This window comes from Chiroxiphia lanceolata, chromosome 15 (assembly GCF_009829145.1).
Source record: "Chiroxiphia lanceolata isolate bChiLan1 chromosome 15, bChiLan1.pri, whole genome shotgun sequence".
NCBI classification, from domain to species: domain Eukaryota; kingdom Metazoa; phylum Chordata; class Aves; order Passeriformes; family Pipridae; genus Chiroxiphia; species Chiroxiphia lanceolata.
In genome coordinates, this window is record NC_045651.1 from 14,311,942 (window position 1) to 14,330,980 (window position 19,039).

A 19,039-nucleotide genomic window follows, 5' to 3' on the forward strand; every position below is an offset into this window, starting at 1 on the left:
TCAGCACTTGAATTGCAGAAATGGCTCCTTCCATCCAACAGCTGTGGTCATAAAGCAGCATAAACAGCAAAAAAATAGCCTGGCCCCTGCATTCAGATTGAGGTTATCTTCAAACCAGTATTAATTTCAGCTTTATTTAAGTCTGTACTGGCTTATTTAGATTTCATGACCCATATTTTTTTCTTTTATGAGATCCTGGTGGTTTTGGGTAATAGCGAGAGCAAAACTAGGTTACACTGAGAGGATCTCTTGCATCTCAGAATAAAATCAGCCTGCTCGGTGGGGAAATATAAAAATAATTCAAGCTTAAGAGAACAAACAGTATATTACAGCACACTGAATAAAACCCCAATATCAGCAGAATATAATGGAAATCATCAGGAGGGCACGTTCCTTCAGCTTTTTATCCTGCAACCCAGATTTGATTAGTTTTGCACACAAATGTTGGGTCACTTCTGTGGACTTCTGTACAACCCATGAGGTTTGTGCCCATGGAAGTGCCTTTGGGGATTCAACTGCTGATTTTTTTTTTTTTCCTTCTTGACAAATCTCTGTGCTTTGCTGTGTGTGCATTTTGTCTTATGTGCTGGCCTGCTACCGCAGTGTGTATTGCAATGGTATTACTGAGCCCAAATAAGTCATTATAAAGGACACTAATGAAGCTTGTTTAACAGGGTTAATTTGTGTTCTCTTCTTTGTCACTTTATTAGCGTCGTCTTGGAGATGCTGCCAAGAAAGCCATTGGTAAATTGACAACCAGGACAGTAAAGAAAGGTGATAAGGTATAATAATAAGATTTCAACACAATAAACTTTAGCATCATGTTTCATTCTTGCTGGGGAAACAATCTCAGTTTTTTTCTTTCTGCTTCTGATTTATGACCTTGCCTTCCTTGTCAGAGGCTGACTTTGTCCTGTGGCACAGTATTTTGTATAACTTAGTGTATGTTCAATGTATGCTGCAAGTCTGTGCATTTCAAATAAGATTTTCGTGCTTAAATACTCCTTACACTCCATCTGGCAGCTGTGACTGAGGGTGGTTTTGCGTGCTGGCTGGAGGGGGTGGGGTGCTGGCATGAGTACATGGGGTTAGCATTGTTTGTGTGGAATTCTGTAGGCTTAGAGTTATTCCATATGTAAGTTGTATAAAGTAAAAATAAATTTACAAGACAGATAATAGAAGAGAATCTCTTATGTAAAATACAAATAACCAGTAAGCTGAGGGAAGCATAAACAGGTATTTCATGAAAGATAGTAAATGTTACTCCAAGAATATTTCTTGCCCGTATACAAACTAAAATGTATGTCTTAAGTCCTAAACGTTTCCCATTTTTATGAGCAGTACTGCCTTGTCTTTGATTCTGAAAGGAAAAAATAGTCACTTAATCTTGCTTAATTTTTGATCTTTGATTTTGAAAGAAACAAAACTCTCATATATTTGTTGGAGGCTGCATGGGAGGTTTTGATTTGATTTTTAAAATATTATTTCCTTGGGCTTTTTTACTGTGATTCTTTTTTATCTTTCTTATCAACACTCTCAGCAGTGGAAGATTAGGAAGTGATAGGAAAATTTGCTTCCAGAGAGAAGGCAGAAAAAGTGTCTTTCTGTTCTTCCTCCCTCCCTATATAGTTTTATTTCAAGACAGCCCATTGCACTAAATCTTTTCTGTGGGTATGGAAAAACATATAAGGAGAACTTTTCTTGGTTAAAAGATGCTATTGTCTTGACATAAATTCAAAAGTGGCAAGTGATATGTAGGTTGCAGTGCAGACAGCACATGCAGGTGAACAGAGTAGGAAAAACCTGTCCTTTCCCAAAGCAGCCATTGGGATTTTCTGTGTGCATCCCTGACTGGTGCTGACCAGCAGTGCCTTGGTCTTGCTGTGGTCCCTGACTTGGTGTCTTGCTTGTACCTTGTTGGCACTGAAAAGTATAATGAAGTTGAGCTAAGAGAAGGCACAGCCTGTTTTGTGTCACAGGCCCAAAGATTTAAAATATGTATTGCTGATGCCATAACTCCATCCAAATGAAGTCACCCCTTTTCAGTTGAAATTTTAAATTCTCGTATTTAAAAATATAATTTTTTTAAAAGTCATAAATTCTGGGGAAAAAAAAGGAAAGGAGCCAGTCAGTAAGTGATCCTCATATTCATGTCTGGACAAGAATGATGATAATTCTGCAAGTAAGCTGTAGACACAAATGTGGGACTACTCTGCAATAAGTAAAACGTGCTAGCTCTGGCTATAAAAGTGTATCACAGGATTTTTATCCTGCCAAAACAAACAAACAAAAAACCCTTAATAAAATAGAAGTTTTAGCTCCAAGTTGGAAGTAAAAAAGGAAATCTAGGAAAATCGCCGCTATATGTTGATGTCACTGAACATTAGAATCATCTTAGGCCTTAGCTAATGTTTCAAATGATCATTTACCAGCTCCATATGAGGGGAGAGTTTTCTATAAATGAGATGCTTTTCTTGCTCAAGTCATGTTGGAATATAACAACCCAGTCATTGGTTTTGTATCTTAGTAACAGCCACTTGGCACAATGCAGTTCATTTACCAGTCACAACTACTTTGACATTTGTCATAGGCTCAACTCTTGACTTGAATTTTCATTCTATTCATTTTAGGAAACAGACCCAGACTTTGATCATTGTGCTGTCTGCATTGAGAGTTACAAGCAGAACGATGTTGTTCGCATTTTGCCATGCAAGTAAGATAGTCAAAGTTGCTTTGTTTGGAAACTGTTCTCTCTTGGTGCTCCTTTGCTTCATTTCATGTAATGGGTGCATTGTAATTTACAAACGCATTTGTTGGATGTTTCCACTCCTAATAACACTTTGCTTTAGACTGTGATGCCAGAAGGTGTGAAGGTGGGTGCTGGCACTGTTATGACTGTGGACATTAAACAGATTGATATTGAAGATGGGCAATTTGGGCATATTGACAGTGGAACTGTTGATGTTGCAGCGAGGTGGGGGTGCAGGTTTAAGGACCAAGTGGTGGGCAGACTCAAAAAACTTCAGTATAATGGCCGAGGTACAGCTGCAGCATTTTGCACAGTAGATGTGCAACATTGGCTGCTGGGTTCTCAAACTGTAGGGAATGGGAATGCAGCCTTTGCAACCCTCATACCTCCTCTGTCATCAGTCAACCACAGTGCTGTCATCGCTTTGGTCTCTCCAGTGCAGTGTGATCTTGGCTTGTGCCTGAAGATTTGTACTTGTTGATTATTCTGCATTAGTTCTTAAAATATCACAACATCCTCCTCCTTTTATGACATTCTCTTGACAGGTTTTTACAGGTTTTCAGGTTTTTACAGGTTTTCCATTTTTGAGTTGTTTTGGGATATTTGCTCTTTGAGAGATGCTTTGAAATACTTTTCCACCTGGTGATTGATTTTGTTGAACCAGTACATTCTGGTAACCTTAAGCATTACCAAGGACATCTTTCCCTTGTATTCTGAAATGCAAAGCTTTCTCCTTATCTCCAGGCACGAAAGCCACGTGTAAGTTATGTTGTATATATGCAGCAAGATCCAGTAATTTGGCCTGTGCTTGGTATGTAAATGGTTCTGCATGATAGTCTAGAACCAACAAAGTCATGTGTTGGAGTCGATCTTCAGTCAGGCAGCAGCACATAAGAGCTCATTATTTGTCTTCTAAATCCTCCTGCAGGCTGTTCTGAATAGCTGGAATATTTATCTTCCAATGCTTCATGTATTTCTGTCATCATGAAAAGAAATCAGTATTATTTTATATCTTACTGATCAAAATATTTGTGTGTTCTACTTCTGAAGCCAAAAGTCTAATTCAGTTTTCAGTTTGCTTTTCTCTATGTTCTTTACCTCTTGGATGGTGGGAAACAATGACCTGGATTGGATTTTCAGTGTTGTTTTGTTAATATACCCTACAAATGATTGTTTAGAAACTCTCATGAAAATATTTGGGAATAGAAGAGCTTGGTCTTAGATTGTAAAGATTTGGGAGCTTTTGGTTATGTGGATGTGTTGGCATTTCATTTTTACAATTCAGTCATTTTTACTCAAGATGATGTGCTCTTGCCCTAACAAATGTACTCCCAAGTATTAAGTAATTCCAGAGAGTTACATCATTTATTGTAATCTCAAGTGAAGCTTGTATGTGTGAATTAAGCCCTGGTCTTTGATGTTATGCAGAAGGTTATTTAGAAATCAGGGGAGGAACTTCTGGAAACTGCACACCAGCTTTGGACTACTAAGATGATTGTGTGATTAAACTACCTCCTAAGAAAGCTTCACTTGTGTAGTTCAGGGTAGTGCTGTGAGGTTCAGTGATGTGGAACGAAAGTTCTCAAGTCCCACTCCTCTGTACCTTTCTCTTGGTGCTGAACAGAGGGCAGGGGTAGGTCCTTTCCACTGAAGAGAGAATGAGTCTTCCCCTGGTAGAAAAATCATCTTCTCCCACTGAGCACAAGGCAGAGTTGGGATTAAAAGCCAACTTCCTTAGTTAAACAACTGCCCTTGTCCGAGGGGTGTGTTGCTGGTGTCCAGAGATAAGATACAGACCATTTAAATAAGGAGATCATTGGTTTTGTGGGGTTTTTTTCAATTAAAAAAAAATAGGAGAAGTCCTTTTCTTTCAGACACCCTCGGGGAGCTGCAGTCCTGCAGGCAGGAAGCTCCCTGCCCTCAGGGGTGGTTACAGCTGCTTCAGGGAGCTGGATGAAGGCGCACCTGGCTGCCACCTCAGCACAACCTGCCCCAGTGCAGCCTCCCATGTAAAAGAGAGATCAAGGCTCTTGTGTAGATCCCTTTCTGTTCTGCTTTTCACAAGAACGTGAGGTCAGTGAAGGCTCAGGTTACATTCCTGCCAAAGGCTGTATGACAACTTTTATGTTCACTTTCTACTCCTTTTTTAAATCTCACTTTTCATGTGCTGCAGCTCAGCTTTAAGTTGAATGCAAAGCCATCTAGGCTAGGCACAAACAGTGAGATGGATGCTTTCCACAAGACATTTTTCTATTTGTAGATGAAAAGCCAACTAGTACGTGCAGAGATGAGCCCCATAAATTTCAGATTCCGTGTAAGTTTTTTTTCAGTCTTCAGCACCTGAGACACTTCTCCCAGAATCTTGTTTTGGAGGTTTAATCCCTTTCTCCTCCCTCATACTTCACCCTCCAATTTATTGCAACATGCAGTGTTAGTTTAGAAATAAAACAAACCAGCAGACAGGCAATGAAAGAAAACTACGAGAGAGTCTCTTAAGCCAGATGAGAAGATAAATTGCAAGAAAACCATGGAGAAAATGACTCAACCAAGAGGAAGAAATGAAAGGCTGGACTTTTTTCATACTGTGCCTGTTGAGGAAGCTATAATCGTTAGACAGTAGGAATCACTGACATGTGACATCCTTCCTGCTTTCATCAATTTAAAAAGTAGCCTTTCCCTTTGGTGCCACAATTGTTCTCTGTAGTTAGGTGTGGTCTGTCACTGTTCCTCAGTAGAGTCTGGTCTGGGCAGACACAGCAGGCAAAATCTGCCAGCAGCTGAGCAAGTTGCACCTGAAATTCTGTAGTGAAACACCATATTTGGGATGTAAAGTTTTGTGGAATGTGGGAAATTGTGACCGATTTAAAAGTAAAGTGAAAAGTGTAGAAATTTAACTGCACTGTTTGCAGTTCATTTTTTTGCTTCAGAGAGAGTAATTGTTCAATGCCAGCAGCCTATGGACATTCCTACAGTTTTAGTGCACAGAGGGACAAGGCAGCCATCTGTTTTAGGCTTACAAGCTTGAGGAATGTGTCTTTTGTGAATGTCATTGTGTAAGTTAAAAATAAGTAGAGGAAGCAAATGTCAGACATAGCAAAATACAAACCTCATGGACAGCTTTCTTTGTTCAGATAATTTTGTTCTACCATCACACAGGGGCTGAGCAGGCACCAGGTGAAAAGTGATCAGGAAGGGGTAGTGTGAAGGACTAGTGAGAGATAAGGGAAGGGGAGAGCAAAGTGACAGGTTAGAGAAAAGCAGAGTGTGACATTGGAAAGGGCAGAAAGATGGCCTGGGAAGGAAGGAGTTGACAAGGTAGGACAGCAATTAAAGGAGTAGTGAATATGTTAAAATAAATGGGTTTTGAGCCAAATTCTTAATTCCTGTACTTGGCAAGGAGGAAAGTGACAAAAGTGACTAAGCCAGATTTTTAGATTTTCATGTGTTTGATTCTGTGCTGCTGCAAATAGCTACCTTTTTCTTTTTGAGACCAAATTAACACAGTATCTTGATGGCATCCTTTCTGCTTTCTGCAATGCCTCTGCACAATCCCCACTTTCTCTGCTACCTGCTTGCAAGGACAGTCTCTCTCTTCCTCCAGCAATACTCTGTATTTGTGGGAAGCATGGAGGCAGCTCTACCCTGGCATTGCCTGCCTGGGGGTACACCTGGCACCTTCCTTCCATCTGCAGCAGGCCAGACAACCCTCCTCAGCTGTGTTCCTGTCCTGGAGCTCTGTGCTCCCTGCTGTGAAGTTCGGACCCCTAGGATGAGGGCAGTAGTAGCCAAAGATGCCACTTTGCAGCAGCAAAGGTCCCTTTGGTGGGATACTGCACTGAGAGCAGGGAATTGTGGTGAGCTCTTGGGAAACAGCAGTCATTCAGACCCTTGTCCTGATGTGACATGCGAATTTGGAGCCATTACACCACCAAAAGAGCTTTCCCAGCTCACTTTTTCCCTGGGAAGTGCTGCAAAGGAGCCGTGATGTACAAGAGTCGGCGTTACAGTGTTCATTACAAGCTGGAGGGCAGTTGGATTGGGTGTGCTGACAGAGTGGAAAAATACCTGCAGGTCACCTGTCTGGAATCCTGCCTGTGTGGGAGACTCAGTCAGTGCTCCCAGCCTGGCTGCTGGCTGAGCTCCCTTCAGCCCTGGGGCTGGAGAAGCAGCAGAAGCTGTGTCACACTTCACTCCCCAGTGTGTAACTCCTGAGGGAACATCATCAGCTGCTGTGACCAAGAGCAACTCGCTAGGAACTCCTCAGATTTATGGTCTTGGGAAACAAATGACAGAAATAGGAAGGCAGAGGTTTAAGATAACAGAAATTGCAAGGGCTTACTTTGTCAGACTGAGTTTTTAAGATAATTCTTGTTTACTGTCTTCATTTCTGTATAACTGCTTTTTAACTCTTGCAAGCAGAGAAATCCAGACAAAGCCTGAGCCTCAGTGATGCTATCAGCAGACTTTTTAAAGAGTAGAGAAACTGTAAGTAGTAGGCAGAGCTGTGTTCATCTAAATCAATAACCTATGGAGAACTGCACTTCTTTGAAACACATTAATAAACATCCTTGAAGATTTAGGGACTAAAAGCCAAAAATTAGGAGGTCACAAAAACAATTGAGCTCTGTGTGTGTATATATATATACCAAACTGCTAATGACTTTTTAAAATAACTCATAATATTTAATGGATGCATGTTGGCATTCCTATCAGTTGCCTGCATCACTTGGTCTGAGTGCTTCTACAGCACTGATCAGCTGATAACAATATAATAAAGCTGTTTTCATACTTCTGTGGAGTCTTGATGTCTGCTCTTTTCCAAAATATTAGATTTTCAGGTCTGTTCTACTTTAAAAAACAGACTCCAGAGACTTACAAGAAAACATAAGCAAATAAAAGTCATAATTTGCCAAACACAGAAAAATAGCATCTCTATGTGTTTCAGAAGGTTTCAAACCATTTTCTGTCACCCAGGGTTTCTAAACATTGTTTCCTGTAGTTTTGCAAGTAATAAAGGGAATGCAATAAGACTTAATAATAATAGAAGTGAGTCTCTTTTGGGTAATTACTTGAACAGAAGGCACTGTACATATCCTGGTTTTTATGATTTCCATCTTGCTAGAGGACACAGGCCAGCCAAGGGACTAGCTGAGATATTCTGCAACTTTCTATTCCTGCATTGTCTAAGATATAGATAAGCAAAGTTCTTTTGTTCCCTGTCCATCTTCTGTTGACTATTTTACACTCAAAATCTGTGCATCTTTACTTAGTACAGATAGGACATACACCTGTAGCTGCCTGGAACCTGATAATGTTCATGTTCTTTAGTCCCTCCATTAGTCTGAGTAGCCATAGACAGAACATAATTACAGACTGTCTTTTTCTATGTTTGTTGACAGTTTCAGGAGGTTCTTTCTCTCAGGTCTCTTTCCAGAGATTTCAAAGAGAATTATCTGGTAACATGCCTCATTTGGTCTCTACTTTTAAAATCCCAAGGGGTGGGTGGCAAAGAAGTTCCAGACACCATGACGAGCTTACTGAGGCACAGAGCAGCAAAGCATAACCCGAGAAAGGAGGGGACAGAGGGTATATCAACTTTATGCTGCCTTGGGGGCACTCCTGACCTCTTACAGACCACACTGCTGCCTCAAATAGGTGGCAAGAACTCCTTGTTCTGCCCCTGCCCCCTCGCCTGCTGGTTCCAGAGCACAGCTCTTCGCTGACTAAGCAGCCCTTGTAATTGCTGATCTTTGTCATGGTCACCAGTCTGTCGTGTTCGGGTGTGCCTGCTCTGACTGGCTTCTTGCTCTGCAGTCATTGCCATTGGAAATGAAAGATCTGGGCTCTGATCATAGGAATGTCTAGTGATACCCACTTCTGCCATGAATATGCTCTGAAAAGTTCTTTGCCCCCTGAAAAGCTAGGAGGGCATTTCCTTTACTTCCTTTAATTTAGATGTGTTGTTTTGGTCTCTGCGTGGTCCTTCCTTGATATATTGGTTTCTATCAATCCCAACACTGTTACATTCATATTCAGGTGTGTGACTAAGATTTTGTATGCAGTGTAGGTGGCAAGTCACACTGTTGTCTGTTGCAGTTCCCTGCTCTGCAAATACAAGCCCTGTTTGCCTTTCCATCTTTGAAAGATTATTCCTTTTTTTTTAATGACTATCATATGATGATGGACATGTTTTCTTTCTTGATATCAAGAAATACTGATTGCAGGAAAAGCCTTCTTTTTACTTTGATGTGATAACTATAAAAGCCCTTTCAAAGTCAAACACAAGCGTGTTCGAGTTGGTTCCACTGACTTGTGAATAAAATTGACTGCTGGTGGATCTATGTTCTTCCTACCCAATTTATGGCCAGGTTCTACATCAAAACTGAGACAAGACTTTACACAAAATTGTGATGGAAATGGTATGACCCTAATTCTTCTACCCATGTGCATATTCACAATAAAAGGGTAAAAAGTAATTTTAAAAATCTTACTTTAAAGTGCTTCTTCCTAGTTGAACCATTAGTAAAGGGTGGTGAAAGCAAGCAAGAGGTTTTGATTTTTTTTTTTAATTATTGCAATCAGCACAGAATATTGCCAATTCTAAAATTTGTTCTGCTGGTTTATTTAGAAAAACAGTTATCCAAAATTTTGTTGGAGTAGTTCTCTTTGTATACAATGGAATTGTTTACAAACTATGTATGTGCCCTCTCTGTTCTTCTAGGCATGTGTTCCACAAAGTCTGTGTGGATCCATGGCTCAGTGAGCACTGTACATGTCCAATGTGTAAACTGAACATTTTGAAGGCACTGGGAATTGTGGTAAGTGGATCTATTGCGAGCTCCTCTTCCTCTCATGTCTGAGACCCAGAACAGGAGGAATAATTGTAGGGGAGAGAGAGGGAATGGTGTTACAGCATCCTTACTCAGAAAGTGTTTGGGGTTTTTTACTAATTTCTTCGCTGCTGATTTGTTGTTCTTCCTTTCCTTAGTTGCTCGTTGAGAATATATTGTTGTATTTGTATTTAGAACAATTTCTTATCTACTGGAATTCTACTAGTTTCTCTAAAATCTTCCCTTTTCTCAAGTCCTTTCAATCCTTCCTTGTTAAATTTATTCTATATATCTCTTGGTTTTGTGGTCAGCTGTAGGCAGTCTTAAATTTGTTTGCACATTAAAAGTCACACCTTAGCTGAGTGGCTTCTGGGATCCCTGAGGACTGCTTTTGTTGACCAGTTCATAAAGGGATAGCAGTGAAAAACTTCAAAGAGGATTTTTTTAATCTTTCCCATATGGGGAAAAAATCCTCAAATGGTAGTGATGCTCTTTTCAGAAGGAAGAGAGAACATATGGAGAGACTGTCTAAAGTGGCTTTTGAATCAAGCCAGTGAGAATAATCAGGCCTCCATTTTTAGCTGTGTCAGTTGCAAATTTCTAAGAAATAGTTGCACTTGCATTGTGAGTGATCAGTTTTTGCAATTAATGACATACCTGGGTTTTTAGAAGAGGACACGGTAGAATTCAGAATATGTTGTCATGGCTCATTGTGGTAAACCAGACAGGCACAGGCTGTGAAACAAGTGTGTTTGAGTCCCTTCCTTGGATCTTAATCCTTTTTTTCTGCTTCTTCCTCCACCTCTTTTAAGGTAGAAGTTATTAACTCGTGTTTCTCTCCAGTGCGACCTCAGGGACAGCCACAGAGTGTGTGTGTGTGGTTCTACTTAATTTATAGGTTTGCTAAGTGCAGAATGTTCCCCCTGGTAACGTGGAGTCGGGTTTTTCCCCCCAGCCAAACGTGCCATGCACAGACAACGTAGCCTTTGACATGGAGAGGCTCACCCAGGGGCAGCCGACCAGCCGGCGCGTCCACTTCGCCACCGACAGCTCCCTCAGCCTGGAGCCCCTGCGCACCTCCGGGATGTCCCAGCTGCCACAGGACGGAGAGCTGACACCGAGGTCGGGGGAGATCAACATCGCAGTGACAAGTAAGTTCCCTCTGGCTCCCAGTGCCCTTCCGTGGCTTCCTGTAGCTCTGTGCTGCAGGGCCGTGGTGATGGATGGCCCCGCAGGGACAAAGGTGACCTCGGTGTCTCTGCAAGAGGCATATGCTCCTTATTGAAACCAATAACTCTAGGTAAGACAGTGCCAACACTTCCATTATTAATGGTATATCCATTTAGATCTGCATGTGAAGAACCCTGGATGAACTAAAATGGCACCGAAATAACCTTCCTGAATTTGGTAACCAGGACAAGAGTCTGGGTTGCCAAAACCATTATTTATCCTTTCGGAATACATTACATGCAATAATTTACACAAATATAAATATTTTAGCTGATTACTATTTCTGCAGACATTTTTTCCCCTGAGAACGTTGCTACTGGAACTCTGACGTCACTTAGCAGGTGTTTTTTCTTACAAAATTTGTGAATTAAAAAAAGCGTTTGATGTACCAACATTTGAGTATTGTCCAAGTGTTTTATAACATCAGAAAGCTGTTCCTGCGCTGCTTGCAAGCTCTTATCCATAAGAGCAGCATGGAAAATTTCCACTCACTGGATTTTACCTAGGGTTTTTAATGTGCAATAGCACTATAATGAATACAGTATGTGTAGAATTGCATCATTTTTCCATATGCTGTACAGTCTCAACTTGATGCATGAATGGTTGTTTTGCTGGCTGAATTGCAAAAATACAATCCGTGCACATGTACAACAGTCTAATTTTCTCCTTATATTTTGCTTATGTGCATCTGTGATCTAGATTTTGAACTTGGTGACACTGTTGTAACTGATGCAGTCCATTTGGGTGTTTCTTTAGATGCTGTAGAAAAGTAAATGTCTCATTTAAAAAAATCTCATCTTATGAAAAACGTAGTCTGTATCTAGAAACGTCCTGATCTGAGAAGGGAAAATCCACACACGAAGTCTAGATTTTCTGCAAAGCCACTAAGTCACTTTGCCATCCAGTGTTTGACCTTTGGTTCACCTTGCACTCAGCTCTGTTGAACGAGAGCAGATCTGTTACTGTGCTGCTCCCTTGTCACGGGTGAGAAACCTCTGTAGTTTTCACTTTTCACTAATTGGTTTTACAGAAGGTGTTTTTACCGTCTGTTCCCAACTGTAGTGCTGCTCGTGCACAGATGGGATGCCAGGGTAAAACAAGAAATAATCAGCAACAGTTCATTCTGACAATGTTTATACAATAAAGCTTCAGAAAGGGCTGTTGAAATGTTTGGGTTTTATGGATCACACATGCATTCTTTGATGCATGAGAGTTAAACCAAAAAGCCATATTCGACAACAGTGTTTGTATTCCAAACTGTTACTGTTTGCCAAATTGATTTTGAGGAGGGAGAACTCTGAATAGTGAACATTCTTTATAATAGACTTCTTTATACTATGTTTTATTTTTTTAATGGGTCTGTATGTCTACGCTAATGTCGGAAGTTATTTTTCCATGTGTATTTCTGTCTATTAAATAGAAAATTGTAGTTATGTTTTACCGTTGGGCAAACTATCCTGGGGTTTGTTGGGTTTTAAGTAACACTATAACATTTATTTGGGAGGGAGGGGGCGAAGACACAACTGACGTGTGACGGTACATTGGGTGTGCTTATGTGAAGAGCCACATCTCACCAAATCTAACCTGACCCTGACAGTCTTTCTGACTTTGGGGGGTGGACGGAGTTTTCATTGCGTTTTCCCTTGATCCCACATTTCACTTTACATTGTTAAGTAATCTTTCTTTGTCACTAACCCTTGGGCTCAGCCAGGAAATGTTGTGCCATGCTTTTTTTCCGCACCTCTCTCCACTTCTTCTTTGCTAGCCTTCTCCCGTCAGTAACTCTGTGGCTTAACCTCCTTCTGCTTCACCTCCTGGGGCCAGTCATGGCTTAGAAGCCTCTTGCCTTCCACCACTGGTGTTTGAGGGGAATATTGGCATCGCTTTGACATAAGCCTTCTCCCACGAGTGATTTCCTCCCTTTCCTTTGTCAACAGAAGAATGGTTTATTATTGCCAGTTTTGGCCTCCTCAGTGCCCTTACACTCTGCTACATGATCATCAAAGCCACAGCTAGCTTGAATGCTAATGAGTAAGTAAATATTCAGATGTTTCTGTGTATTTCTGGTGGGTGTGTGTCATGGACAACATTGGGAATACATACCAAGGGAATAGAGAAGGGGGAAAACACAGCTGTCAAGGAATCAAATTCCTTTCCTGCTTTTCTCAAATGCAAGTGCATCTGTTAACTGTAGGTTTTAGGGTAACATCCAGAGGCCCTCTTCATTTATATTTAGCTGGATTGTCTGAGGAAATCTCCTTGCTAAGTGGAGACCTGAAACGGGGGAAATAGAGAATATTTTATGTTCAGTTTTTGATCAGTGGTCTAGGTAAACATTAGATTTCTGCTATTAAATTCCCATGTTCAAAATGCACCTGGCAGAGCCAAAAAAACTACCAGCAGTTACCTTTGACAGTTTTGACCTCAATTTTATAGTCAAATTCATATTAAAAAAAATAAATCTGTATTCCTAGTTGGCACACTCTCAGCTAAGAAAAAACAAAGTATTTAAACAGAAAACTACCATTTTTGCTCTTAGGAGAGGGAGAGATGAAAGCAATGAATGCAGTACTGTTACTTCTCTCTTAAATGAAGAGATACTTGCTTCCCTGCTTTCTTAATTTATACAGAACCCCCCAGCCTCCCTTCAGACAAGGTGGACAAGAAATTGCCCTAGAACATGACTTTCAGTCTCTTTTTTATAGTTCTGTGTGTGGGCAAGTATAAATCTATTCTGCAGATCTATTATCTAGGTACATCTAGCTATTCTCATGTAGATGTACGGAATATCTGAGCTCATGATATATGTTTAATCATAATTTATTTATTTACTTGGGAAGGCAAAGTGTCAACATCTTTCTTTATCTCTGAACATCTTGACGCAGCTGAGTTTCCATTAATGTGTTGATCTCTCTCCCAGAAGTGGGGTGAGATTCAAAGGCAGTCTGCTGTGCAGCCTGGAAATGTAGCTTTATAAAGATAATTTTCTTCTTTTTTTTTTTTTGCTTGAGATAAGAGAAAGAAGGAGGTTTTTTACTTTTATTGCTGTTTGGAAAGTATAAGGTGTCCTTCTCAGTAAGATGTAAACATGTCTAATAGTCTCCAGTGTAAAATTTTAGACAGTCACAAGCTAATCATCTTCAGGAGAGGCCTTAGCATTGGTCATCAGGGATCTTTACCACTAAGTTGCAAATCTTCCTTTCCTCCTCTTTTCACATGCTGATTCCAAAAGGGCTCCATGAAGAAAAGTTTTAGAACTTCAAATAGCCCTATCAAGTCTCCTGATTATTAATTTTTTCCCCCATTTGTCAAAATCTTGAAATTGCATCCCTCAGTCGGCAGCTTGGCAACGAAGCTGCAGCTGAACATAGTTCATCTGCCCAGAAGAGTAGCTTGGGAAAGCATGGAGCAAGAGGAGCTGTGGAACGGGAATGTCTGCATTTCCGGGCACTTGCACGTCATTAGGGAGGAGGAGGAGGAGCTGCAGCCCTGGTGGTGTCATCCAGATGTGGGCACCGATAGCAGCTGCATTCCCGCCTTGCCTTGCAACTCTTCGTTGCCTTTTGCTCAGCGGGATCTGGGTCTGTTTGTACTGGAAGGACAAGCTGCTTCACACTGGCAAGAGAGGTTTGGGCCTCCTGCAAAGTGTTTTCACAAAGGGTGTGGTGATACAAGGAGAGCACCTTTCCCAAGTGATAGGAATTGAAATGCGAGCTCATACGAGTGTATACTTGAGGCAGATTTAAGGAAACTCACAACCACAGAAACCAGAGCTGTCAAAAATCACTTACTTGGGTAAATGAGGTACCTTGCTGTAGCCTTTAACCTCAGCTCAGCTTCATCTGAATCCTTTGGGATCTGAGCAGCCTCCACAAGTGCTGCTGTGTTTGGCTACTCATTTTAGACAGTTTAAAATGACACTAATGCTTAGATTTATTGTTTCATTGACACCTTGTGTTCCCAAGTGCCAGACAATGCATTTTTCTGTGCTGAATATCGTGCCAAATATATGGTAGCTCCTTCTCACTGCAATTTTTATTAAATGTCATAACTGCATATCTGCTTTTTATGCTGCTCTCCATATAAAAAGCAATGCTGGCATACCCTGCCTTTGTTATGGTAGTGTTTCAGGAGGAAGCAGAGGAGTTTTTCTTATCAGAAAACAACAGCAACAAGAATGAGTTCATGTAATATGCTGATGCATGTAAAAGGTGCCAAATATTCTCCTTTAAAACTCATCTAAAACCATATCTTGTTCCTTTTTTTCTATGTCCTTCCCTCAGCTTAAAGATATTTATTTAGACCAATAGTTCTGGTGTTGTGAGTATATACATATTTAACTGTGTATATGTATGTTTGTGTATATGTATATATACACAGGTGCATTTTTAAATAGTTGTGATAAAAGTAAACATTGTCTCAGTGACAAGAGAATAAGGAACCAGCTGCTTTCTCTTGGTCTCAAAATATCCTTTCAGTATTACTGTTAAAAGATTTAGGTGGTGTTTGAAAGGAACAGAAGCAGCACATTTTGCCTTCCTGCTTAGGGAACAGTCAGAAATTACTGTATAACTGTGGGTTTCAGCCCAAAAAGCCCAGATACTGGGTAGCACCACTCAGAGAAAGTTTTCAGTAGCAGATGAAGTGTCCTCGAAAGCTTAGAAGTGCTCAGACCTCTGGCTGTCCTGTAAGAATGACGTGACAAATACAGACCTCTCTTAATGCTCTGGCCTTGTATAATTAGTCACTTTTCACTAGCTTACTTTTACAGGATTTTTTTTATTTTTTTTTTTATTTTTATTTTTATTTTTATTTTTTTTTAGTATTGGCAGTATTAACTTTAACATAAATATTTTGTTCCTTTTTTTTTCTGCCCCGCAGAGCAGAATGGTATTGAAGAAACGCTTTCCGGCCGATTGCCTCGGAGAGAGACACCTATTTTTATGCATCATTTATCGATCATGCAGCACAAGCAATTATTTAGTACATTCTATTTTTTCATAAAATTTGCTGATGCCAAAGCTTTGTATTAAGGAAAAAGTGAAGAAATAAAAAAAAACCACTTTAATTATGAAATCTTACTCTGTGAGAATTTCATTCTTCTTGGGCTTTCTGTGTTAGTACTCAAGTCTGAGAGGATTTCGTAAATTTTATAAGGTGCTTTATTTCCTTTGAATGATTTCATCATTGCAGTTCTCTATTATTCTCCATTCGTTTTGGGACACAGGAGTGGAAATCTCATGCAGTGCCGTCGTTATGATGCCACCCACCACTGAAGTGACTAACAAGTATTAGTAGCAATCATTCCATACCAACTTATTAGGGGAAAAAAAGCTGGGCCAAGCATTCTTGTGTAAGTCCATATAACGGACTTACCTTGACTCCAGCTGAGAATTAATTTGAAATAGGAACCTTTTCACAGTTTTTCCTTCTGTAATGCTCCCGTGTCGCAGTGGGAGCATGGCAGTATAATTTTTGCCTTGAGGTCAGGCATTGCTGAAGGTTTGCAATGCTGTTGTCTCAAAATACAAATCATAAACCTTTTCTGTCTTTTACTTTCACCCCACCCTTCTTTTTGATAAAAGTGAAGCTGCTCTAAACCGCTTCTTCCTTCCTAATAACAAGTGGAAACATTGCGTTTCCCCCGCTGTCGTATGTGAAACCTCCTTTCAGGGCTAGATGGGTTAGTTTTGGTTCAGATTCAAATCATTTGATGTAGAAACTCTATGTAAGCATGTTCCTTCTTGCCGTGGCTTCTTTAGTGGTGAGGAGTCAGAGGGAAAACATCTCTCCTCGCTGTCCTCGCTCCGGCTGTTTCACACAAGTTGACTTATGCAAGCAGAGTGTGAGTAATTTCACAACAGTCAGTTGAAACACGAGGGTCTGAGTCCCAGCCAAATGCTAATGCTTGAGTTTAATCAGATGGGTAGAGGAAGGTAACAAGTCAGGAAGGAAAAAGTCATTGACAGAAGTTAAAGCCTGTTCTGTGTTTGGTTGTTTTTGTTGTTCTGGGATCAAGATGTAGATGTTCGAAACGGAATGCTTTCTAAATTAATTAAACGAACAGAGAGAAGCAATTTTACTGTAAGGTTTAATTTTTTTATGTACTGGGAACCAGGGGATTTAATTTAATTTTATTTTTATGTATAGGCACTTTTAGAAGTTAGGAACACAGCCAGATGCTGCATTAAAATTGTTTCTTAATTCTTATTTGTCCATCAGACTTCAGCTGAGAAGGCAGCTTTTATAATAAGAAATGAAATGTGTGATAGCTTCAGTGCATTTAATAGAATTCTTCTTCAGTGTGTCCTTGTGAAATTCTGAAAGAAATATGAAAACAATCAATAGAGCAGTAAGTGCCTTTTGAAAGACTGGAAAACCCCATTGGACTTCCTCATGGAAAGAAAAAAGCTTCAAACATACTGTGTCTGAGGACTGTCTGCTTTTAAAGTACAGTGTATGTCAGCTGACTGTTGTTGCCAAAAATGGAGGAATGTGGTTAGAGCATGATATATGTTTTTTTCACCCATCTCTCAACAGCAGTAGTAGAACTGATAAGTTTGTGCTTGTCTCCTGAAAAAAATTCCTTAAGTGCTATTTAGTGCTGTTGGGAGAGATGTGCAGAGACAACCTGAGCAGAGTCATGACCCAGCTGCAAAAAGTACCACAACAGCTCCAGTTCTTGTTTCTTCTACAGAACAGCAGCAGAAGGAGAAGTTGAGTGATATTTGGAATGGAAAGGCTGATAGGACATTTTAGTGAATCTCCCTCCATAGAGGGAGATTCACATAGAGATTTAAATAACTCAGCACCATCTTTTCTAATTTTTTTTTGAGCCTTTAACAATTGTCTCAACAAAGTGTGAATAAAAACATAGACAATTTCTGCTAGGTTACTTCTAGGTCAGGTGAGCTATGACTATCTGTTAATGAAATAAATGTGTTCAAAGATGGACTCGATTTTTTTTTTACTCTGGATAGGCACAAGAAGGAAATTCCCAAAGTTTTTCATAGAATCACTTAGGTTGGAAAACCCCTCTGAGGTGATCAAGTGCAGTCATTAACCCAGTGTTGCAAAACCCACCACTGAATATGTCCTTTAAATGCCTCGATCCAGCCTGTCCAGATCCCTCTGTGGAGCCTTCCTGCCCTCCAGCAGATCAGCACTCACATCCACCCTGTTGTCACCTGCAAACGTACTGAGTGCACTCAGTCACCTCGTCCAGATCATCCCTAAAGACATTAAACAGGACTGGCCCCAGTACTGAGCCTGGGGGAACACCAGTGACTTGTCACCAACCGGGTTTAATTCCATTCCCCACCACTTTCTGAGCCCAGACATCCAGCCAGTTCTTAACCCAGTGAAGAGTGTACCTGTCCAAGCCAGTTTCTCCAGGACAATGCTGTGGGACACAGTGTCAAAGGCTTTACCAAAGTACAGGTAGACACATCCACAACCTTCCCCTCATCCACTAAACTCATCACCTTATTGTAGAAGCAGACCAGGTTAATCAAGCAGGACCTGCCTTTCCTAAACCTGTTCTGGCTGGGCCTGAGCCCCTGGTTGCCCTGTATGTGCTGTGTGATCACACTCAGCATGATCTGTCCCATGACCTTCCCTGGCACCAAGGTCAGGCTGTATTCCCCAGATCTCTCTTCCAGCCCTTCTTGTAGAGGGGTTTTTTGCTAAACCTCCAGTCAGCTGGGACCTCCCCAGTTCACTGGGACTACTGGTAAATGATGGAAAGTGGCTCAGTGAGCACTTCCACCAGCTCCCTCAGTGCCCTTGGATGGATCCCATCCGGCCCCATGGACTTGTGTGTGTCTGAGTGGTGTTAGCAGGTCACTGACCATTTCCATGTGCCCTGTTGGCCTTTCTTCAGTTCTTACCCATAAACATTTCAACCTCTACTATCATTAAACTCCTCACAATCAAATCCCTGAGGCACAGGGCTACCCCAATGCCTCTCCTTGCCTATCCCTTCTGAAGGGCTTTCAGCCATCCATGGCAGTGCTCCAGTTGTGGCAGTCATCCCACCATGTCTCCACGATGGACACCATGTCACAGTTTTCCTGATAAGCTGGCTTCAAGGAAACAGTGCTTTATGAACAATCCCACTCTGTTGTTCCTTAACTGAGAGGGTCCCTGTTTAAAACAGATTGTCTGAGACGGGGAGTGCTCTGATCAGATTCCCACAGTAAGAAGCCGTCATGCCAGAGGAGCTGTGGAG

At 40.9% G+C, this 19,039-nt stretch overlaps 1 protein-coding gene across 3 annotated transcripts in view; it reads left to right on the forward strand.

Moving 5' to 3' along the window:
* RNF130 (ring finger protein 130) overlaps positions 1-19,039 on the forward strand; it is a 54,955-nt gene that overhangs the window by 26,408 nt on the left and 9,508 nt on the right. Inside the window, exons 4-9 of one of the 3 annotated variants that reach the window (XM_032703391.1) lie at positions 711-782; positions 2,631-2,713; positions 9,471-9,567; positions 10,535-10,730; positions 12,747-12,840; positions 15,691-15,881. In XM_032703391.1, coding sequence (XP_032559282.1) covers positions 711-782; positions 2,631-2,713; positions 9,471-9,567; positions 10,535-10,730; positions 12,747-12,840; positions 15,691-15,706 — 558 coding nt within the window. In that variant the 3' untranslated portion in view covers positions 15,707-15,881. Of the gene's footprint in view, positions 1-710; positions 783-2,630; positions 2,714-9,470; positions 9,568-10,534; positions 10,731-12,746; positions 12,841-15,690; positions 15,882-19,039 lie in introns of those variants that run through there. The other 2 variants (XM_032703390.1, XM_032703392.1) reach the window with 2 other exon arrangements.